The 25,292-nt window shown below is 44.7% G+C and overlaps 1 protein-coding gene across 1 annotated transcript in view; it reads right to left on the bottom strand.

The window, feature by feature from the left end:
* Positions 1-953: 953 nt before the first annotated feature.
* LOC146789831 (regenerating islet-derived protein 4-like) overlaps positions 954-25,292 on the bottom strand; it is a 191,697-nt gene continuing 167,358 nt past the window's right edge. Inside the window, exon 6 of the mRNA XM_085632189.1 lies at positions 954-1,549. Within this exon, the coding sequence (XP_085488315.1) occupies positions 1,482-1,549 (68 nt within the window). The 3' untranslated portion in view covers positions 954-1,481. The remainder of the gene's footprint in view (positions 1,550-25,292) is intronic.

Raw genomic sequence — 25,292 nt, 5'->3', positions numbered from 1 at the left:
AGTCAATCCAAATTCAAAGCTATTGTCGCTATAGCTTTATAACCTTTTTTGTCTACTTCTTGTTGGCATCATACTGTTTGCGATTATGGTGAACGGATTTAGTTTTGTTTTATGTATTTGTGTATTTCCTTGGGAGGGACACGTGTTGTATCCTTTCTATATTTCTTCACCCTTATGCCCTTTCTCGATTTACTCTTTCTCCCTTCTGATCAATGACCTGCTGCACCTCAGGAGCTTTGCGATGTTGGTGCTGTGCTGACAGAAGGGCAGCTGTGGGGGAAATACGGAAACGTATCATCCCGAATTCGATGTTGAAATAAAGCTCTTGTTTAATCTTGCCAACCAGTGTATTCTTTTCCACAAAAGTGATCCTAAAAGATTATATTTAGGATCCATATAACGCCTCCTAAGAAGAGCAACGATACCAAATCATTACCAAATCTCATAAAAAACGGACACCAATGCTGATAGCTCTCTTTAGCTTCAGTAGTTTTCCCTTATGATTGTCATGAGAGATTCTCAGTATAGTGAGGGAGTTATGCTACCAGTCAGTTTAATTATGTGCACAAAAGAGGCTTAAACCTTCTGCTTGAAAACTTCGCTCTTGCAAATACTTTCTGAAAATGCCTGAGCCCCATGAGTTGAGAGAGGCAGTGCTTAGATCGTTACTTTATGGGCATTGGACAATGGAGGTGAGAACTCATAGGCCCAATGCCATTGTAACTAGTAACATATGATGAACTACTAGTTGACACACACATTCTGTGTATACACTTAATTCATATATTTCCATGCTCACGGGAGAGTAAATGTGACCTGGCTGTATAGAACATTGTTTATACTGTACTGCAAAGGAGAAACCAAACCCTAAAGAGGAAACATGCACATCCATACCATCAAAGTGCTGGGATTTGCGGGAGTCGTAAAAATGAAGACCAGGTTGGATCTAAGCATTCAATCAATCAATCAAGAAAGCTTTATTCGAATGTTTGAGCAAAACAATCATAAAAGCACAAACAAAAGAAAAATGTCTTTACACTTGTTCATTAAAAACATTTTGTGAGTAAAATAGTATTAAACTTAAGGAGCTTTTGATAAGAATTAATCAAATATTGAACATTTGTTTCCTATAAAAGAGAGTTTTTTTCAGGATCTAAGCATTCATTTAGCCTTTAGCAAGAATTTATTGAGTTGAATTTACATAATACGTTCTAGGCCTTAAACTGTAAGTTATTGAATGGGTTACGCACAAATGAATTGCAGGATTTGAACGGCAGACGTCAGAGCAAGGGTGGGTAAACTGATAAATGATTTTAATGGGCAATAAAGACGTTTGGTTCTCATGAATCAATAGCGATAGCTATTCTAGTCTGCATACAATTCTGATATATATCTATATATATATATGTATATATATATATATGAGGTGAAGCAGCTGGGAGTGTAGGTGGTTCCACTCATGTCCGAGCATCAGAGTTCTTTTAGGGCTTGAATTTGCAGAGAAAGTGTTTCTGCTCCTTGCAGTTACTGTCATTCCATTTTTCAAAGCCTGCAAAAAAACAAAAAAAGAATTGCCATATTACAAGTTACAGTTTATTTAAACCGATTCACCAGCTATCAACAAATTTATGGACCCGCTTTAGAAAATGCAAAATATTGTGAGTAATGTCAATAGAAAAATAAGGAATGGCTGCCTTTGCAAACACAGAAGAACATGTGCAATATATGTGAAAGGGAGAGGAATATATACACATATAAGAGTGATATGAAATAAAGACTCAGTGATTGGCACCGAAGTTTTGGGTCCGTTCTTTCGTCTAACCAAGGCAGCAGCATTAGAGACGAATTTACATTCATATATATATATATATATATATATATATATATATATATATATATATATATATATATATATATATATATATATATATATATATATATATATTTATATAGTCAGCAGCATAACATGTAGGCCAGAAATATTTCACAATAGGATAGTCATTGAGCACTGCATCTTACGTCGGAGTGTAGTTAACAGAAAACAGAGGTTTAGAATAAGTCATCAAGAGCCCAGGAAATTCCACCCGAAAAACATGCACAGAACCACCCCCAGTGCAGTGATAGAGCAAAAGAATTCAGACCCTGTTTGAGGTTCATGTAGGGGTACAATTTCGATAATGTGCAAATATCTACTGTTTCTAAACTCAATATTTTGTTCCAATTTCAGAAATACATAGGTGTTTTTCATACCGATTTTTCCATGTATATATTTTCCCAAATTAATTGCTATATACCAGGTACATGATATAAAAAACATTGCAAGATGCTGCTTAGTAATTGGCTCTGGGTTCGTCAGGTTCTTGGTGAACCTACAAGTCCTATATATCCCCACAACCAGAAAGGTCCAGCGGATGTAACAGTATATTGCTTTCAAACAGTTGTCATAATTAGAATAAGTTACAGGTGAAAAGGTTGACACAAATGGCTTTTTTTTCAACTAATTTTCAATGTTTCCTATATTCAACTGTCAGTTTCTATAAAGAAACCTTGAAGGATCTACACAAATGACCTTTGCTGAATTCAGAATGTTGTCTACTTTTCTAAAATGTATAGCTTTCCAGGATCCATTATTGCTTTCATACCCATTTCTACCATTAACTGGAAGGCGGTTGAAAGCACAAAAAATAGCAAAAATAGGTTATGTCTCAGAAACATGCCAAAACTGTGTAAAAATGTTTGGTTTTCTGACAAAAGTCTGCTTGTCCCTGAAAGCTGGGAAGATGGTGATTTCAGCACCACAACCCCTTTGTTGATACCATTTGCAGGGGAAAAAACAGACGCTTTCATCTGTAGCTCTTTTTTCCCATTTCCCCCCAAAAAATATTCTTTAGCTGTATTTTGGCTAATTTCTGGGTCCCCTTCAGGGGAATCCACAAACCCTGGGTACTTTTAGAATTCCCATGATGCTGGAAGAAAAGGACGCAAATTTGGCATGGATACCTTATGAGGACAAAAAGTTACAGGGGCCTAAGCGCGAACTACCCCAAATAGCCAAAAAAAGGCTTAGCACAGGGGGGAAAAGGCCTAGCAGCAAAGGGGTTAATGGACGATACCTTCAACAAAGCTCTAAAGCCCAAAAAGTTAATTTAATTCTGAAGCCACATCAGTCCTCACATCGTGAACAAAGAGACTTGTCATCTGTGAACATTACAGCAGTTCCTATACCAGACGGTAAAGTTTGAAGCCATTTTGATTTCGAAATATTCGGTCCTACTGAACTTTTAAAATTCTCATGTATTTAAAATTTCATCGAGTGATATCGTTACCTCCAGTACATTTTCTGATGATTGGGACTCTGAAACAGTTAATAACATTTTGTCTGATTTAGAGAAAACGGACGCAATTCCGAACAATGAAATGTTAGAAGGTTTTTCAGACTATGACACTTTGTACTGTTACCAACATTATGGTCATCATTTTGTACACAAATCTATATCACCTGGAAATGTTTTTATGTAGCACCAGTGGGAACATTGCCCTACAGCACCAGTAAGTAGTTCACAAACATTTGCACAGAAATTTTCATACTTTTTGGGGTTTAACACCACTGACCCGACCTCATATTATTATAAGGTTACACCGACATCGGCACTGAAAATTATGTTGACAAACACCAAACAAATCTACTCTGCTTCCTTTATTGCCCAATTGTCTGAACAGTGTTTTGACCTAAGGAAGGACACAATAGACTTAAAATCAGTCTGGGGTTCCAGGAACTGGCAAGTCCAGGGGACAGAAACGCTATTTAGAGCATGCCTCATTCCACAGCAGATGATATTTCTAAATGACACTCTGCAACAGACATCCTGTCTTGGACTAGCCAAGAACAAGGACCTAAACACACCTCGATTTCCAACACCATCACAGATGGATGGGAGGGCAAAATTCGACTTCACAAGAAGGGGCAACAATAGATGACATTTTACAGTGCAATAGATCAGACCCTAAATGGAAAGAATGGTTGGTTAGGCCATTAGGCACAAACAGATGTCAGACAAGATTCATGGGTACCACCAAAGGGTTCGGTTTCCATAGGCCAGATCCATGTTATGTACAAAGTGAACACCCAGGTGTAGTAACATCCTACAGTGTTGGGAAGTGGTGCCTTGATTGGCTAGAAACCTCAACACTCACAGAAGTGAAACAACACCTAGCCTCACACAAGGCATGGATCTTAGGAATTTTTTACTAGGTCCCAGGAAACCCCATCCGAAACACTTCATATATGCTGGTATTTATGCTGCCTATAATGAAATTTGGAAAATATCCCAACAAGAGGCCGCAGAGAGAATACAGGAAATAGACCGCATTAACTTTGAGAAATCTATAGTAGTAGTAGACAATGGGTTAACAACTTTGAACTCCAGGATATATTCCTTAGGCAACATAGTATCTTCTGCGATAGACATACTGGAACAGGATTTAGCCATATTACAACACGGGCAATCTCAGTTACGTTCTATTTTGTTATTAAGCTGGACGCTACAATCTTTGTGTGCAGGCTATGTGTCTTGGTGTCTTATCAACAGTACCTCTCTGTTTACAGAATACAATCTAACTGAAAAACAGATGGAAATGGCACAAAGAGGAGCAAAATATACAATGCTCACTGATAGTTTCTATGCGCTACTATCTAGTAAAGAGAATAGTTTGCTAGCATTTTATCATTATTGACTGTTTGGAAGAGGAGTGGGTGTTATGTTTCATATAGGTATCCTAATATAGGCCTGGGTAATATCATACACCGTCACCTACATTATCTCCCTTATACTACACAGTAACGAGCCTTTAAGATTGAACCTTTACCTAGTTCGAGTCCTGGGTGCAGAAGGAGGGCTTCTCCTAAACAATAGAGTCCTATAACTTCATCAATAGACTCACACACTATGAATGAATATTCATAAGGGTTCTTGGAAACCAGGCAAGTTTCTTCTGTGTAATTCTCTGAGACCGAATAAGTGAGCACGAGTGACTGAGCGAAAAGTAGTACATTGTTTCCACGATCCTGTGGGATCAGGGTTGTCATGTTCTAAGGTTCCCAGAAACTATTCTCTCCCCAATAAGAGGATATACTAGTGACACTGTGAGCTAGCTAATGCAAACAGGCTAACATTTCCGGTTGGGGTGCTCAGAGTCACTCTGCCACCAAACCCACAGTTCATGTCATCCGAATGTGCAGATTCTGTATAGGATATATATAGGAACAACACAACACCAGTTCTAGTGAAGGGCCTCCTGTTTTATATACCTGGGCATCTACATTAACAGGGGTTTGGAGTGCATGGTGGCAGATAACCTGGACCCACGCTTGGAGTGGCTGAGGCTTGATTTAGAGAAGTGGACCCACCTGAACCTTTCATTGTGGGGACGATGCAGGAGATAAATTTGGTGACCCTCCTGCCATTCACCTATGTACTGGCATGCTCCCCCTGTTGACGTCCCTTAAGGTGCTACAGCAGGTTAACAAGTCCTTCATCTGGGAGCCAATGAGACACCACCTGGCTATTGGAAACTCAATGCCCATAGGTCCTCTGGAGGCCTTGGCCTCCAGCCCCGTGTGGGTTAAAATAGAGAATCGACTCATGGATTGTCCAGCAGGGCTGCGCTCCCTACATATGCCGTCGCCTCCAGGGCCGGGCCGGCACACCCCATGTTGCAGGCGATGTCCAAAACATGGGCGCGGACCCACTAGCTCCTTTCGGTGGACGCTCACCTTCATGTAAAGGGACCCATCTGGTACAACTATGGAATCAGAATGGGGGGCAATGCTAAATTGGTGCCTCTGGTGAGACAAGGGGATTCATACTCCGAGCCACCTGATGTCCTGAGGCAAACTCAAATCCTTTGTGACACTGCACGAAGAATTCGGCGTCCCTCCTAACCAACAGTGGCACTACAAACAATGGGCCATTGCCTCTCACGCAGGCTAGGCCCTCCGCTGTGGCCCATCCCTCCCTCTCCAGTGCTCATCTGTCTTAATACACAAGGGCAGTTTAAGGGTGTGATGTCCATTGTGTATAACCTTTTGATTCGCCATCTCTACTCACAGCTGCAAGTGGAACGTCTGAAGGCAACCTGGTAGGCTCGCCTTCAGGTGGAGCATGAGGAAGAGAACTGGGCAGAGCTTCTAGAGAACCTTGGCCAGGGCACACAGGAGGCCTGGATGAAATTCTGCCTTGTGAAGATCCTGCAAGGGTGGCACTGGATTACGGCGAGGCTCCGGTCAGCAGCTTCATTGCTCTACTTGTCTTGCTGGAGATGCAGCAAAGTTCATTGTGACATTGGTCATCTGCTCAACAAATTACCAGACATCCACTCCTTCTGGGCCAAGGTGGGGTCTATGTTGAAGGAGTCAATGGCCGTGCCGGTTCCATTGCTGGGCCGGATTGGTCCTACTCCATGATCTGGCAGACTTTTCCTAGTTGACTCATCATACCCATAGGTTGCTCACCACCGCCATTACAGCAGCTAGTATTTGCATCCTACATCACTGGAATTCCCCACAGCTGCCGACAAATGAGGAATGGCTCACGGCTATGTACAAAACAGTCACTTGTCTACAATTTGCTGGATAAGGCCAACATATTTCTTCTTATCTGGTCTCCTTACTTGCAGGAGGGCAGAAGCTGTGTGTTATGTGTCTGCTTCGATGGGGGTATTCTCAATCTGTCATCCCACAGATCCTTCCCCCCCTTTTTGCCCCTTGTCCCCCTCCTAACCCACCACATGTGCCCCACTCTCTTTCTCTACCCAGCTATATGTGTTTTCCCCTCCCCTCATCCAGTCTGCCCCTCCCCATCCCCCTGTCACCCCCTCACCTATGCCTCCTTTGTTTCCTCCACTTTCTTATCCGAGTTGCTACACCTCTACTGCACCCTTACCCTCCTGTTCCCATCCTACTCTCTTCCTGGAATTCTTTTTTGCATTCTACCAACATCCACCATAGTAATTATTTCCCTGTTGTTTTGGTTATGTCCTTTCATTTAGAGCCCTTGGGTTACTATTTACAGGCATAACCGTTCATTGTACTTCAGTCATTTTGGCTTGCTCTAACCGGGGTGAACTTGGTATTGTTTGTCTTAAAAATCTCAATAAAAAATAACAACACAAAAAAAAAAGAAACTGGGGCAGCAGGACTGGGGTAAGGAGGAAAAATGGAACAAGGCCACACAAAGCTAGGACGACTAAGAGGGCTTAACAAAGGTGGCAGGAGGTCCTAAACCAAAATGACGAGGCTCAGAAGGACCAGAACAAGGAGAACCAGGATCAAGAGGGTTTGTGCCAGTGGATGGAGTACCAAACATGGTCAGTAGCTAACAAAAAAGGCATGTGTGCAAGGTCCAAGTTCTTGCCCCTTCTTACTAGTTCCCCACCACGATGATCTGGGTACTGCAGCTTCAACAGGTATATGCACTCCAGATCACAGGCCTTACCACAAGTATAGGTTACAAATCCACCTAACCTACCACCGCCCCTCATAAGCTTGTCCTTCCAGCTTCATGCCTGTCAAGCAGGTGCTGGTCCTGCAACCCCAGGAGCCGGCCCCAGGCCCAGTTTACTATATGCTGCTGCATCGTTCTTGCTCCTGTCTTTTACTTGCTTTTTCCCCTTGTTTTTGGAGTGCCTTCTCCTTGCTTTTCTGTCATTTTCACTGCTTTCCCCTTGCTGTCCCCCATTTCTTGAGTGCCTTCTCTTTGCTTTTCCCTTGCTTGCACTGCTTTCTCCTCGCTTCTTTTTCTGTGTTTTGAGTGCCTTCTCCTTGCTCTTTCCCACTTTTTGAGGGCCTTCTCCTTGCTTGTCACTCGTTTTTCACTGTTTTCTCCTGCTTTTCACCTGTTTTTTGAGTGCCTTCTCCTTGCTTTTCTCTTGTTTTTCACTGCTTTCTCCTATTTCCCCTCATTTCTGCTCCCAACTCCAACTTAGCCCTCCCACTGCCTCCCAGTACCTACTTGATAGAGGGTGCAACACAACCCCATTGAGCAGGCCCAGTGTTTTCTCCTTGCTTTTCCTTCCTTTTCACTGCTCTCGCCTTTGCTTTTCCCCGTTTTTTGTGTCTTCTCCTTGCATTTCCATTTTCACTACTTTCTCTTGCTTTTTTCCTGTTTTATGAGAGCCTTCTCCTTTCTTTTCCTTCGCTTCACTGCTTTCCTCTTGCTTTTCCCCTATTTTTTGAGTGTCTTCTCCTTGCTTTTCCCTCCTTTTCACTGCTTTCTCCTTGCTTTCCCCCCTGTTTTTGTGTCTTCTCCTTGCTTTTCCCTCATGTTCACTGCTTTCTCCTTGCTTCTGCCCCCCCCCATATCTTGAGTGCCTTCTCCTTGCTTTTCCCTTGTTTTCACTGCTTTCTCCTTGCCTTTTCCCCTGTGTCTTGAGTGTATTTGTATTTTTGAAAATTGTAGAGCACATTATACCCAAGGGTGTCAACGTGCTAACTAAAAGCAAGACAAATTTCACCAGGACGACCATCCTTAAGCATTCAGAAGGGAGAAAAAAAGGGTTTCAAGTGCTTGTAAAAAGGAGCAAGGGAGAAGATACTAGCAATATGAGTGGGTAGGGTATTCCACAACCTAGCCGCAGCAACCCTAATGGACAGCTCCCCACCTGACTTTTCAAAATCCTAGTATTTTCACCTTCCTAAAAGAGGCAGACCTCAGCTGTCAGCTGGGAATATACTAGTGGAAGGCTGTTCTCAAGTGCAACAGCTCCTGACAGTGGGAGGCAGTGTAAACTAGACAGAGTACTTTGAAAGTCACTGGCTTCCTGACCAGCAACTAGTGCAGGGAGCAAATGCCCTCTTTGACAAACAGGAACTTAGGGACAGAGAATTACAGTAATTAAAGTGTGATGCATTAAGTGCAATGACCACTGTAGCTCTGAACTCGGCTGGAATGAGAGGAAAGATCTTTCTTAAAATTTTGATAAGGTGGAAGCAAGAGCTAACAGTCCTTTTTGATTGAGTAGCAAATGAAAGAAAACAGGACAGGAAGAGGTAAGGGGCCGCAGAACTCTGGCCACCACAGTTCCGACCATGCCGATGTTTGCACTCCAAAAATGAGAATCTCCTTCTTATCGGCATTCAGTTTCAGCCAATTCTCCTACATCCAGTTGTTTTTTGTTAATCATATACTGGCACATGCATCAAGAAATGCTTTTGCGAGTCCTTAATTGCGATTATTAAGGAATCGCAATTAAAGACTCGCAAAAGCCTATGCAAGTAGGAATCGCTATTAAAATAGCGATTCCTAAACATTCCTTAATTGTGACTCGCAAATTGCGACTCGCAATTAAGGAATGGCTTCCCATTCATTCCTATGGGCCTACAGGTCCATAGCAATGAATGGGAAATTGCATGCGTAATTTGCGAGTACCTTATAGGTATTTGCAAATTGCGCATGCAATTTCAAGGGGGCATGGGTGTCAAAAGGACCCCTGAAATAGTGATGTGCACCCATGTTGCGCACACACATGCCCCAAGTGCATGTGTGTGTGGAACCTGAAACTTTGAAAAATGCACTTTAGTGCATTTTTCAAAGTTTCAGCTAAATACCATCAGGTTGGAATAATCAGTATTTAACGGTGCATAATAGCGAAATCGCTATTTGAAATGCAATCTTGCATTGCATTTAAGGCATTGCAATTTGTGATTCCTTAAATGCAATCGCAAATTGCGATGTTTGCACTTGGGATGATGCATTCCAAATGCAAAAATTGCGGGCGCAAAGGGGCAGATTCTGTGAATCTGCCCCTTTGCGAGCGCAATTTCCAATGATGCATGTGCCCCATAATATCTAAAACCTATCATCCACCACCAGGATGTCGTCAGATACTGATACGATGATCTGTGTTATTGTCTGCGTAAGAAAGCACTTAGAAGCCAAAGGACCTAATCAGCTTGGCCAAGGGGAGGCTAAATATAAATTGAGCAGCATTGGGCTGAGACAACAGTCCTGTGGCAACCCACAGGGTAAATGGAACGAGCTTGCCCTAAAAGGACCATAACTCACAGTGTTAGTTCTGTTGGCTGGAAAGGACACCATAAGGGCCAGGGTGGGTCCCTCAACCCTGCCTGGTGAAGTCTGTAAACCAGGAGGGAGGGGGACACCATATCAAACACTGCAGAAAGGTCCAGCAGCACCCAGATAGCAGATCCATCCTGATCAACCTGACACCGAATGGCATCAGTAGCTGACAGCACAGCAGATTCCGTGATATGGCCACTTCTAAACCCATTCCTGAAGGATCCTAAAAGACCATAAACTCTACCAGTTCCTGATTAAGATACTTTTCCAATATCTTAACTGGTGCGGGTAAAAGATAAATAGGAAGCAGGTTACTTAAATATTCAGAGTAGCGGTGAGACTTTTTCTTAAGAGGGCCAACTATAGCCTCCTTCCAGGATTGAGGAAAAATCCCTGTAGAAAGAATTTGACTGTACACTTTTTCAAGAAAAAATGCAATCTGACAAAACTGAAACAGAAAAATTCTAGGAGGGCACCGATCTTCAGGAGTGCCAGATCGTAAGTGTAGAAGAAGTTGCTTAAATGTCATAGTCTAGATAGGGATAAAGCCAGAGAGTGTAACCATGGAAGCGAGATTAATTGTATCTTCGTCTTTTTCTGAAGGAGGGAAATCCTCCTTAACATTAAAACAGGCAATAATCTTCAGGATCTTTTCCTTAAAGTGAGCTGCCACACTATTACAAAAGCCCTGGGAACTTTCAGCGGCTTGCTGAGTTGAGGGGATTGAAAGAATATTCCTCACTTTAATGAGTTCTTTGGGAGTATTAATGGCCAACCTTAGTTTTGTAGAGAAACAGGAGGAATTAGTTTACAAGATTGCACGTTTTTAACTAAACAACAGTTATTTGTGCTTTTCTTTTCTGCAATGGAGGGAGTTATCCTCCACTTCCATTCTTGCCTCCTGCATAAACGTCCAAGCTCTTTAAGAGCCTCTAAAAACCAAGGGGCAGAAGCTTTGGTTCTAGTCCCTGTGTTATGGGCAAGAGGAGAAATTTGATTGATGGTGGTCCCCACCCATGAGTGAAAGTCATCTGCGGTGAGTTCCGGTTGACTATCAATCCTTTCTAAGGATTCACACTTTTGCAACCTCTAGGCTTGCAGCCAAGATTTTAATCCACTTCCTGAACGTGGTGATATTACTCTGCAACTGACCTCTGGACGCTTGTATAGTAATTTTAAAAAGTACCACATGATGGTCGGTCCTCCAGAGTAGGAGAGCATCTTCCATTCCCACAGCCCTGTGATTAACAAAAATACAATCTATGGTATGCCCTTCCGTTTGCGTGGATGAGTTAACCACTTGCCTGAAACCAAAATCCTTCATGAGTTCCAGAAATCTAGTAGAGTCAGTGCAATCAGTGCCCTACAGGTGAAAATTAAAGTCCACCAGAATGGTAAAGTTGGGGCAGGCAATGTAGGGTTCAAACGCTAAGCTGCATGTCTCAATAAACTTAGGGTGAGAGCCTGATGTGTGGTACACCAATGACCCTGAGAATGTAGAATTATTATTAGGATTGATTCTAAAGCTTGCCATCTCATAAATAGTAAGTGCCATTTGGCATGGGGGCTCTAGAGTACAGTTAAGAGTCTTTACAAATCATGGCCAGACCGCCTCCTCTAGGCAGGCGTCTATCTAATCTAGCAATAGCATTACCTGGGGCTACGGCTGCTACAAGATCAGGACCAGAGTCCTCTCTTTCCCAGGTCTCTGTAGGAAATAGGAACTCCAAATCCTGGGACAGAATCAGCTCTTGGATTTGAATGTTATGCTTAACCATGGACCGAACAGTATTCATGACTTAGGAAATCACCTTGGAACCGGCTGTTCCCTGGGTCATATGACGATCTTTAATGTTATGTGCCTTTTGCCTGTTTTTTCCTTGCTTTCACTGCTTGTTCCTCATTTCTTCCCTTGTTTTTTGAGTGCCTTCTCCTAGCTTTTCTCTTGTTGTTCTCTGCTTTTTCCATTGTTTTTTGAAACTTTATTCTTGCTTTTCCATAATTTCTCATTGTCTTCTCCTTGCTTTTCCCCCATTTTGTGTCTGCCTTTTCTTTGCTTTCCCCTGGTTGTCACCGCTTTCCCCTTGCTTTTTCTCCTGTTTTTTGTGTCTTCTCCTTGCTTTTCCCTCAACTTTCACTGCTTTCTCCTGCTTTTTCTTGAGTGCCTTCTCCTTGCTTTTGTATCATTTCTCACTGTCTTGTCCTTGCTTTTTCCAGTTGTTTGAGTGCCTTCTTGATTTTCCCTTGTTTTTGCCACTTTCTCCTCACTTCTTCCCCTGCTTTTTGAGTGCCACCTCCTTGCTCTTCCCTCATTTTCACTGTTTCCACCTTGCTTATTTTCCAGTTTCTTGAGTGCCTTCTCCTTGCTTTTCCCTTGCTTTCACTGCTTTCTCCTCACTTCTTCCACCATTTTTTTGAGTACCTTCTTCTTGCTTTCCCCTCATTTACAGGGATTCCGCCTTTCTTTTCCCCTTGTTTTTTGAGAGCCTTCTCCATGCTTTTCCCTTTTTTCACTGCTTTCTCTGTGTTTGTTCCCTGTTTTGATACCCTTGTCCTTGCTTTTCCCTGGTATTCGCTGCCTTTGCCTTGCTTTTCCCATTTATTGAGTGCCTTCTCCTCCTTTTCTCTTGTTTTCAGTTTCCTCTCCATTTTCCATCGTTTTTTGAGTGCCTTCTTCCTTTTCCTTTTCCCTGTTTTTCCCTGCTTTGCCCCACTTTTTTGAAAGCCTTCTCTTTGTTTTTCCCCTCATTTTTCACTGCTCTCTCCTACTTTTCACCCATTTTTTTGAAAGCCTTCTCCTAGTTATTACCTAATTTTCACAGCTTTCTCCTATCTTTTTCCCCGCTTTATGAGTGCCTTCTCCTTGCTTTTACCTTGTTTTTCACTGATTTCTCCTGCCACCAGTTTTCTCCTGCCTCCCATCACCACCCTGTGCCCTTCCCTCGACCTACTTGATAGAGGCCCCACTGCAACCCCACTTCCTCAAGCTGCTGCATCGCTCTTCCTCTCACTCATTTTCACTGCTTTCTCTTTGCTTTCTTCCAGGTTTCTGAGTACCATCTCCTTGCTTATCCCTCGTTTTCGCTGCTTTCTTTGTGTTTTTTCCGTTTTTTGCTAATCTCGCCCTTGCTTTTCCATCGTATTCACAACCTTCTCCTTGCTTTTAACCTGTTTTTTTGGGTGCCTTCTCCTCCTTTTCCCTCGTTTTCACTGCTTTATCCCCGTTTTTCCACCTGTTTTTTGAGGACCACCTCCTTGCTTTTCCCTTGTTTTTCATAGCTTTATCCTGCTTTTCCCCTATTTTTTGAAAACCTTCTCCTTGCTTTTCCATAATTTTTCACTGCTTTCCTTGCCTTCTCCTTATTCCCTCTTATTCACTACATTCTTCTTGCTTTTTCCCCTGTTTTTTGGGTGCCTTCTCGTTGCTTTCCCTCATTTTTACTGATTTCTCCTTGTTTTTCCTTCATTGCGATTGAATGAACAGATCAACCCGAAGCAGTTAGCAACTCCAGGGCTGTGAGACCTTTTTTAAAATTTTTGTTTATTTTTTGTTTATTTATTATCCAGTAAACGCATACGTTGGCATGACACATCTGAGTCGAATATAGCATCTTACAATACAGCATGTTATTTTGTTAAGTATTGCGCCACATTCCGTTTTACTGACTGATGGCATTTCCCCGACACTTCGAATTGTATTGGTCATTTGAGGCTTTCCTCTCCCTTCCCTCTGACAAGGTGTTTCCCAGTGTTTGCAGGTATTGAATGATAGGGTTCCATATATCTTTCGGTCTCGAGGTCACAGGTAACTCCTCTGCATATGTTTCTAGTTGTTCTTTACAGTACAACATGTCTTTAATAGAGCTTTTTGTATTTGGGGTTCTCCTGCTGCCCCAATACATTGCTATGCGTCTTTTGGCTAGTAATAGAGCTATCACAGTTAATCTACGACTAGAAGGCCTCTGAGTCATTACTTGGCCAAGGAGACAGAGTTGTGGAGTGTTAGGGACAGGCTCAAGCCGCATACTTCGCGGTGTATCCGTCACCTCTCTCCAGTAATCTCTGACTGAAGGGCATGCCCAACTAACGTAGAAAATCTGCTTTCATATTTCCACATTGTTTACACTCAGCATTCCTTCACAATCCATACCTATTCAATTGCACTGTTGTATAAGACATTTGTTGCAGATATTTAAAATGAATGATACGTAAATTACAGTTTGGTGTAAGCAGCTTGGTCAGTGTGCAGCAATATCCCCAGTCGGCCTCTGACAGTGGTGTGTTCAATGCTTCATTCCATCTCTCTAGCGCCAACTCTGTGTCTCTCAGTGGCGGCTGGTGACATTTGAAAATGGCGGGGCGTAAAAGTGCCCCATAACAAAGTCGCGTCAAAACGCACTCTCAAAACGACCCAACGGCCGAGCCCATCAGATGATGGTACGTAAACTCAAACTCCACTACACGCACCTTACACCCTCTGGCATCACTGCCACGTGTAGGCGCTGTGCCAAATCCGTACCTACACAAGGGGAGCATCCCCACGGCTCTCACACGATGCCCAATGCTCCCCCCGCAGGTTACACCACTATGAACATGCACTCTACCAACCATGGGAAGCCTCTTCTAACCGGACCAGAACAGTGCTGCGGAGCCACACAACACAAGTGCTGTGAAGCGCTATACAAATACTGAAAATTGAATGCGCTGAAGTAGAGCAGGCGGCAGTGCCTAGCAATTGGCCTTTACATCTACATAAAGATATGTATAGCATAGCGTGCAGAAAGCGTGGCCACTCTTCATCGTGTATGTACCTCACCCCATAAGTGCACAAGCAGCTTGTATCAGACTTAACAAAGTGCACGGGCATCACCTTCACTTGATGTATTCACAAGGAGGGTGACAGACACATAGAGAATGAGCACGCGAAGGACGGTTTAGTGAAAGGAGTGTGAACATACAGGAATGTGAGAAAATGAGACAAAAAAAAGAGTATGAGGGGACTACGGGGAGAGGGAAGAAAGGGAAGAGGAAGTAAAAAAGGACAAGGTGGCAGTGAGTAGTGAGCGAGCACTGAGAGGGGTGTCCGCGGGACTGAGGCAAGGTGGGAAAGATCTGCGGGGATGGAAGAGGCGGCATAGGGGGACCCACAGGCGGGAGCGACAGAGGGGGCAAGTGAAAGAGAAGACGGAGGCGCGAGGACAGGCGCTCCGCCGTAGGAGCTGGGGAGGAAAGGCAGCCAACAAGCGCCTGTGTGTCAATCCCCGGGAAGCGAGAGGCAGGATAGATGCGGGCACAGCTCCTGCCATCAATATCCTCTAATATAAATGTCAGTGATGCCATTTTACCCACAGCCATTTCCCACACTGCTGATTACATTATCGTATAATAGAGGGGAGCCGGTCTCGCTTCTTTCTCTCTTAACCCTCCTCGCGGTAATGTGTCAATAGCCTGCCTCCATGAAACAAGTCAATTTTCTGCAGGCTTGGCAGCGGAATAAATCTGCCGGCTATCTGGAGAGCCCGAGATATTTATATACACTCTGCCCGTGTGTCCTCAGCAGAATTGAATGATTTTCAGCCCAGACTCAATAAGGGGTGAATTTAAAGCAGTCCCTAAGCCTGCCTCCCAGTAACTGCCTTTACACGTTTATTTTCTTTACCTGTACAGAAAAAGAGAGAATTATATGTGGATTTATATGACAAGTGTGCCTACCAAACAGTTTAGGGAAAGCGTAGTAGGGGGGCCGGAGTAAAGAGTGACATTTAATGCTCGCTCTGTGACAAGGAGAAACTAACGAGTTCGTTTTATGATGAGGGCTTCTTCATTAAATATGAACATTAGTCAGAGGATATAATTTTACTCTATACAGCGTCTATAGGTTACCCTAAAACCAAAATTAAAAAACACTTACCTGACCGCCTCTTCTCCTGGTCCGCGTTGGCGCCTCTCTGCCCCTTCAAACGGTCCGGAACACCACGTCCACGTGACGTGACGCAAGTGACTGCAACCCGGCCCTCAGCCAATCCTGGCGCTGCAGCAGCGCCAGGATTGGCTGACGGCACCGCCTACTCCTCGCCCGCCGCCTGCCCATTTAGGAGACCGAGGGGCTCCTAATGGGCATGCGCAAGGCAGCAAAAATACAAGTACGCATGACTGGGCACGGAGTAAAAAATTAAGCTCCATGCCCACTCATGCGCACTTGTGCTGCCTTTCCCAAAGGCGTATGACAATGATGTCAGTCAACATGACACCGGACCGCCCACGGTCCGACGTCATGCTGACTGACATTCACAGAGGGAGGACTCGGGAGCGGTTGCGGACATTCACAGACTAGTCACAGAGGAGGGAGCTGCAGCTGCGGGCACGGCGCGGGCGGGGGGGCTACGCCCCCACGCCCCAATGGACGCACCGCGCCTGGTGTCTCTATATTTCTCCTGCTGTGCTGCAGTGTAAAGTTTAGTGATTAAGAGTTCTCGTGTAGACGCATTTAGTAGAGTCTGTAATGTCTGCAATATAGGCGGATCTTGTGGAAAGGATGTGTATAATGCCTTAATGGCGTGTCTCAGATGCATGTAAGTGAAAAGGTGTAACGGGGTCTGTGTAGTTCCAGTACATATCCCTGCCGAGTTGACGAACGTCTTCTCCCCAAACATGTCCCCCATGGTGCGCAAACCCATTTCCTCTTGTAGGTTTTGCGCCTTTTGTTCTTGTGTAACTGTTATATCTGTATGGTGTTGAAGGGGTAGTGCAGGGGCGTACAGTGGTACCTTATGTGCTTGCTGCACTAGATTGTTCCATGCTTGCATCTTGCACTGCACTGGGTTTATAACCAAACCTGGGATTCCTGTCCTTCTCTGTGGTATTAGAGGTGTGAGCGGGATGGGGAGAGCTTCAGCCTATTCTATGGACATATTCATACGGATGTTGCCAGTAGTGCACGAAGAGCGCCTGCGCGCATAGATAGTGAAGGTACATATGTAGCGGTCCAAAACCTTCCTGCGCATACAGATGAGTCAGTTCTTCCCAGCTAATTCGCAGTTTGAGGCCTGCTCATGTTAGTGTCATTAACTGGGATCGCAACCTTGAAAAAAAAAATGTTGTTTCAAGGGGATAGGTATATTTATAAATAAATATAGAAATCTGGGTAGAATGATCATGTTTAGGTCTCACTGAGACAGCGAAAGCTGTCTCTTTGAGACATTTTGTAAGTGGGTTTTTAAAGTGCTTTCCCTGGCATAGAGCTACAGTGCACGAGGCGTGCACGCGAGCAAAGCAGCCATATGGCTTCACGTCGCTCTCCCTCGTAGCCCTTCTCCGCCCCCTTCCCTGCTGCTATTTCACACCAGCTTTCATCAGAACTCCTGCTTCTCTCCCCCACCGCTCCACCATTGCGTCTCGCGCGTCCAATGATTGTTAGTACGGTCAACAATGCAACACATTTGGCAAACTATTGATCTGTGCTCCACCCGTTAGGCCCGCGGACAGCTCGCCTCTTCTTGGTACGTGAACCGGGCCATGAACTGGTTTGCTAAAACAAGTCGCTGCCACTTGTGCCAAAGGCCCGATTTCAGCACTGTTTACAGAGACACACCCACTATCCCCAGTGCAAGATCCTGTAGACAGAATCTATCAATAATGCATGGGTGTACAAGAGCTTGCCTTTGCAAACCCACCTGCGCTAACCTATTTATTTACCTTGTGTACTTATTATCACACTTGCTGCGTACACCGAGAGCCAGGCGCCTCTTGTTAGCAGAGCACAAACTAATTGTTCAACAATGCTGGCGCTGATTTATAATCGGCTATCAAGCTCTCCATGTGCTTCCACCTATGGACAGTGCTGCTGTTTTATTGATCGCTGCTTTCATTTTTTCAAAGTGTTAGCACGTAAAGCAGCAAGTAGTTTGTGTGCCCTCCATGAGTCAGTGTGTATGCAAAATGTGGGTGTGTCAGCCTATGTGTAAGCATGAGTCCGTGTGTGAGAGGTTGTGGGTGCATGCTTTAGCGCGTCGTTGTGAGTATGTGCGAGAATAAGTTAGCTTGTGTGTAAGTATGAGTGTGTGCATAAGTGTCTCAGCGTGTGATTAAGTGGTGGGTGTGAGTGTCACCTGTGTGCAAGTTGTGTGTGTGTCCGTAAGGGCTGTGTGTGTCAGCGTGCGTGTAAGCACGAGTCAGTGTGTGCACAAGGTGCGTGTGTGTGTGTCAGCTTGTTTGTTCTCTCCCCACACCCCTCCGAGATCGCTGTCCTTTCGCGGGCACTAATTGGAAAACTCCTTGTGCTTAACGGTAACTACCCTTAGCAATACACGTATCCAAAGCCCACATGAACATGTGCAGTTGCGGCCATGTTTAAGAAAGGCTGTAAGCGCCAGGATCCCAACACCGCCCATAGGGCATTATTTGTTTACATGCAGCGCTTAGAAAAGGCACATATGCGATATGTAGCGCAATGTGAAAAGCGAATACTTCAATAAGCAAACCAGTAGAGTCCACGTGTAAACAAACTTAAAGATGTAGTAAATGTATTCCTATTTTCGTCGAAAGACGACCTGCCTGCCGAGGAGGCGGATGTGTCCATGAAACCGGTCAGTTTTGTGGTCTCCGGCACAGGACAGCCTATGGGTGGGGCAGACAGTCACCGTCCTTACTTCTGCTGCAGGATCTCGCGCCAAACACCCCAGAGTGTGATATCTTTTACTGGAGTAATTGAAAATGAAGCAACAACTATCCGTTTGCAACTCTGTGGGAAATGTTTTTGGGACATTTTAAGGGAAGCGATTTACAAGCGCACGTCCCATATTTTGCTTAAAATCTTTGACAGTTGTATGATTCGATAGCTGAGAAAAAGAAATTGATTTTGATTCAGGAGTTGTGACTGAAAAACGTCGGAACAGTGACTGCCACTCCGATAGCCTTCCACCCCTAGTTCTTTTAATGTCTACCGTCTAATCTCAGCGCTCCGAAGTAACTGGCTCCGCGTTGCGCTTTACAAAAACTTTAAATAACTTCGCTTCCACCCAAATGAGGCGAGCGCTTCAGCTCCCGATACCCACAAAACCCGAGAGCTGTTCTTGAATAGGAAGTTTATTATGAAAAAAAATGTGCCTGTACCACTGTTAACTTTTCCCATTATGGGAAGTTTCTAATCTATATTTTTCGATCTTAAAAATATAAAGATGTCCTAAGCAAGTTTTATTAACAACGGTGACTCTGTTAAACTTTTAGCTGCTCGCTTGCTTCACTTGTTTTTTTCTATTACATCCCATAATTGATCCCGCTTCATTCATAATCCCTAGTCATTAAAATACTGAAAACTCTGCATTATTACCTCTCATCGGTGCAGTATGTGGGCGCATTTCCAAGAGATTGGTGTTTATAGTCGTGTGAACATCGGTCGCTTTTTTAATGCCACCACTTTCCTCACAGGTTTTAAAAATTACTTATTTATATATCGCTTCACACCGTGCATGTGCCCCATCAAAGCCCTATGTTCCTATTTTCCTATTAGCGCCGTGAGGCCACACCACTGGCAGAATGTACGCTATATAAGCACGTGTATTCGAAAACTACCGTCTATAATATTACTTGGAATTGACCCCTCTTGTTGTTCCCTGGCATCAGTAGTCTAGCTGATCTCACGGGGAGAAGGGGTAGGCAGGAGAGGGTGCGGACACAAGACTTTTTTTAATGGAGTGTGGCACTTACCATGCCTGGAGGCCCACTAAACAAGCATTTGCAATGCAATCAATCAATAATTCTTTATTCGGTGGTTAAAAACCATCATAAAAGAGTGTACATATATACAGTTAAAATAGTATTAAATCATTGTACAAGAACATTGACTGAATCTCTATACATAAAAAAATTCATTATTTACAGTAAATCCTCCTTGGCGGCATGATCAGGATAACGAGTAGGGGAACCCGCAGGATTCCCGAATAGTACTGACCTCTGGTTACCCTTAATCTTAGTGCAAATTAAAAAAAACTTATAACAGAACACAGTGTTAGTGGGTCACTAGCCCTTTGTAGAAAAGTCAGTGCCTCTTTGGCTCGAGTAAACCTGGCCTTTTTTAAAATATCCTTTAAAAATCTTTGTCTTGGTATTGCGTATAGAGGACATAAAAGTACAAAATGAAGGGTGTCCTGCGGAGACCTATTGTCGCAGCCGCAGGCACCCTTCTGCTCAATTGAATAACTAAAACCAGCTGGGTCGGCTAGCAAGTATGGTAAAAAATTGAGCCTAAAACGTGACATTAAAAACCTTTCTTGGGAATTATACAAAACACAAAGATACAGTTCCATCCCCTCAGTGGTTTCAAGCTTGCTATGAGCACTCACTGATGGTTTAACCCCTTCCAGTGTGGTTCTAACAGATGATCTAAGGTCCAGGAAAATTATCTTGAGGTAAAGCTTATCCTGTGAGATGATCACTGAGGGGTTTGAGTAAAACTCCTTGCAACCCATGTTTTCCAAACTAGTTTTGACATAGTTAAGCCATGGGATGTTCAGGCTTTTGTCTCTGCCAAGGCAGTCTTTTAGGATCTGCCTACTCAGCGCGGCTTCCGGGTTTGTCCAAATTTTGAGCCAAGCCAGAATTGGTCTAAATTTAATCAAGTCCTCTAGGTAGGGTCTTCCTAATTCTCTGTGAGCTATGACAGCTGGTGTGCAGTTAGGGACTTTCAGTATTGAACGCAAACGTTTATTTTCCTCCCTTTGCAGTGAATCAAGATTTATAAAACCCCACACTTCTGCGCCGTACATGGTTTTGGAACAACACATTGAACCATAAAGGTTCATTGTTTGTTCCGGACACCAACGGCCAACTCTCCTCCCGTAACTTGCTATGGCCCCAGTTGATGCCACCAATTTGCCACACCTTTCCTGTACCAGAGGGGCAAATTTCAGTGACTCATCAAAGAGCACACCTAAGTACGAGAAAGATTGCACCCTTTCTAGTGTGTGATTACCAATTCTATATGGGAAACTAGTCCGAGGTTTGTGACCTGATGTCATTACATAAGATTTTTTTAAATTGACAGACAGGTCTAGCGTGTCCATGAATTTGACAAACCCATCAATTAAAATCTGCAAGCTTTTGGGGGTTCGCGCCAAGAGAACCGCATCATCTGCGTACAGCAGCACTGGGATGTTACGTGTCCCCACCCTTGGACAATCTGTTTTTAAGTTGGTCAGGGACTGTTCTAAATTGTTAATGTATAACGTAAATAAAAAAGGGGCTAATATGCAACCCTGCCTCACACCGCTAGTACATCTAAAAGAGTCAGTCAACCCCCCTTCCATATTGTAGCGTACTCTAGCAGAGGTCTCTCTGTGCAATTCTCTCAGAGTACAGATTATACCTGGGTCAATTCCCAGGTGATTTATCATCGCCGAAAGCTTGTTCCTATTAACATGGTTGAATGCAGCGGCCAAATCCATGAACCCCAGGTAAATAGCTTCATTGCTGGTTTTAGTATACTTTGCAACCAGCATGTAGAGGTTCAAGCATTGGTCACTGGTAGACCTGCCGGTCCGAAAACCGTATTGAACGTCCGAGATGATATTATTATCCTCGGCCCATACGGTCAATCGATTCAGGATTACTCTTCCTAGGATTTTAGCTGTGACGTCTATCAGAGAGATTGGGCGATAACATTGGGGGTTATCTCTGTTGCCCTTTTTAAAAATGGGAACTATAATAGCCAACGACCAGGACCGGGGCAGACCAACCATAATGGCTGCATTTATTACTCTGGTTAAAATGGGGGCCCATAACTCCACAATACTCAGAAACAGGTCCGGAGGGGTCCCATCCGGGCCAGGGGCTTTATTTTTAGTGAGTCCCTCAATACCCAAGACAATTTCTTCTAGGGAAAACTCCAGTGCCTGTCCCTGCATTACCCCCCTCATCTCCTCTGTCCTATCTTCCTCCCCATGGTTATACAGGCCCTCAAAATGGGCTGTCCATTGTTCCGGGAGGATATCTGTAGCAACCACAGGGGCGTGTTTATCTTGAAAACAAGGGGTGTTTATTAGTCTCCAAAATTCTGTGATATCCCTTTTTTCTGAGGCCTCCCTCAAGGCCGCCCACGCTTCACCCTGCAGTGCTGCTTTCCTTCTTTTTTGCTCATTCCTATATTTGAATCTGCACAAGTTGACTTTTATTAAGTCCCTAGGTTTACTGCTAAGGGCTTTTTTTAACTCCCTCAAGGCTCATGTACAGTCCCCGTCAAACCAGCTCGGAGAGTTAGAGTTGGTTTTCTTTGGGGCCTTGGTCCACAATAGCCCTTCCACCAGGCAAATTATTTGGCCAAATGCATTTATTAAACGAGCCCCTGCAACAGAGAGATCTAAACACTCATCAATGAGTGGTTTACCTTTTTCCATTAAGGACCGGTAAAATCTTTCCCCGTCTAATTTTGCCACCTAAGTCTTCTACCTTGGTCCGTCACTCTTTCAGAGCTGCCCCCAGCTGGGCTGTTCTTTTGTTTGGCCAGGTACAAAAATTCCATGACCAAGGGATTGTGGTCACTGAAAGGGCTCCACTCAATTCCTACGTCAATGATCCGGTTCTTTAAACATCTAGAAACAAAAATATAATCTATGTAGGAGGAGCACCCTCTCCCTTTAAAAGTGGGGGGGAGTGTGCCATCTGATCCCAGTGGGATCATATCCACCGTATGTTCCAGATCATAAGATTGGAGGAGCTTTCCCAGTTCTATACCGCTCAATGAGTGGCTAAAATGGGGACCTTTTTCCACTGGGCATTGTGACCAGTTCACATTAATCGGAAACAACAGGGGGCATAAGTGGCAGTTCAAATCACCCACTACTAGTGTCAATGGGGTCGGGGCACCGTTAACAGGCACGAGTTCTTGGCACAATCTGGAATCAAGTTCCCTCTAAGTGGGGGTATAATTTCCTGGTAGACCAGTGTTATACACGTTAAACAACACGAGCCTAAACCCTTTGTTTCTAAACTTCAGGGCCTGGATGTTCCATGCGAACCAGTCCACACTGGACCATTTACCTTGTATTTTTAAGTCTACATACATGGACAATCCTCCCTTGGCTCTGCCTGAGGTGTTTTTTTGTGCTGGGATAAAAAAGCATTTATATCCAGCCATGTGAAAGTGGGTGTTGTCCGTTACCCAGGTTTCTTGCAGGCAAATGATGTGGAAAAGGGCCATATATTGCCGCCAATCCTCGTTATCAAATTTACCTGCAAGACCTGCTATGTTCCAAGAAATAATTCTCAGTCCCTCTTTCACAGTGTTTTCAGTCCTTGTCCCGGCCCAGCCTTGAGAGATGTTAACCCACCCCTCTTGATTCCTAGGAAGTGGCCTCTGTAGATCCCTGCCCTGCTGTGTTAGGTCTGGGGTTATAGCTCCTGTCCCTCGGGGTACTTGCCCCTTAGCAATGGGATTAGAGGGTTCTGTGGACTTTATTAGGGTCCTGCACCTTCCAACCCCTAATATAAACTGTCTATCCTCTTTGACCAAAGAATATGTGGGTGGTGTTCCCTCAGTCAATACGTCCAAATCAAGATTCTTGTGTTCCATGTCGGCCTGCTTTACCGGGGTATATGGGGCGATTAATCAATCAGTCTCCTCTAGAGACCTTAATGGGCTAAACCTATTTACCCAGCATGGATGTCCTCCTTCCCATATCCCTGCCTTTCCTTGTGTGCAATTTGGGGCCCTATTTGAGATCGAGTTTAATCCCTCCCAGCTTCTCCATGTGTTAAACTGTCCCTCATTGGTTTCCTGCTGCCTAAGATAGAAATAGCTGAGTGACAGAGGCCTTATGCCACTCACCCTCCCAGGTGGCCCCTGTCTGAGGATATGCTCAACCACCCCCCTATCCCTAAAGTTAGCAATGATACAATTGCCTTCAATGTTTTTGGGTCTGATTCCTAACCAGTTCACTCTCCTAACCAGAAGGATTTCCCCATCTTGATTATCAGCTAATGGTCTATTTTGGGTCAGCCAATAGATAAGTTTATTTTTTAGCTCCTGATGTGATTCTCTCTGTCTTTGTTCCAGCCTGCTGTCACTCGCCACGCTGCCTACCTGTTCCCTGTGAGGTCGCCCACACCTGCACACTACAGCGTCTCCCTGCCGCCGCCGTAGCTCCCATCAACACGGCCGCTGTGCGCAGGGAGACTACCGCTCCCAGCAACCTTTGCGGGTGGAACCCGCCCACGGAAATTGAGCGCGCTGAAGGCGCATAAAGCCAGCGAGAGCCCCGGCAGAGCGGGGGTCTTTGTTCCAGCCTGCTGTCACTCGCCACGCTGCCTACCTGTTCCCTGTGAGGTCGCCCACACCTGCACACTACAGCGTCTCCCTGCCGCCGCCGTAGCTCCCATCAACACGGCCGCTGTGCGCAGGGAGACTACCGCTCCCAGCAACCTTTGCGGGTGGAACCCGCCCACGGAAATTGAGCGCGCTGAAGGCGCATAAAGCCAGCGAGAGCCCCCGCGACGCGGGATCGCGCGCGGGTCGGCGCCGGGCTAAGCCCGGGCAAAGGGCGGGCCCTCTGAGGCCCTCAGAGGTCAACAGTGGTCGGGCGGGCCACCCACCTAAGCTGCCTACACAGGGATCATCAGGTGAGAGAAACGAAAATATGCCAATTAGTGGGAAGTGCCCTGTAAATCAAACCAGCAAGTCAATAATGGCACATCCCACCATTCCTTCATCGTTAGAAAGCATGCTGGATAATGCATTTAATATGGTCGCTAATGAAATCGCGAGCACTGAGAGACGGATGTCATTGGGCCTTTTACGCACACACGCGGAGCCTGGGGATTTTAGCACAGAACACACCCTACCCCTATCTCCAACTGTGACAGTTACCAAGCCCAACACGTGTCATCCACCTACTATTACCCCAGAGGAGGAGGGCGACACTATCATCCTTGATTCTCAGCTTGACGTCACTGAATATGTCCCTATTTCCCAGGCACCTTCAAAAACCAAAACCACTGGTGGGACAAGAAAAAAAGGGCCTATTAAACAGTCAACTAATAGAAGGAAACCAACCACATGCAACAAGGATCAGCCCACACCACAGAGCATGTGGACCAGAGGGAAACAAAAAACAACAGAGGGTAGTAATGCCAGGACCGAACTCGTACACTTGGCCGAAGGATTGTTGAATATTACCCCCCCCCAGTGACGGTATTAACTGTATTTGCACACAGACTGATCCAGTG

The sequence above is a fragment of the Triturus cristatus genome, chromosome 10 (genome assembly GCF_964204655.1).
Source record: "Triturus cristatus chromosome 10, aTriCri1.1, whole genome shotgun sequence".
Lineage (NCBI taxonomy): Eukaryota > Metazoa > Chordata > Amphibia > Caudata > Salamandridae > Triturus > Triturus cristatus.
Note: the sequence above shows the minus strand (reverse complement) of the source record. Positions and strands in the feature narration are given on the sequence as shown.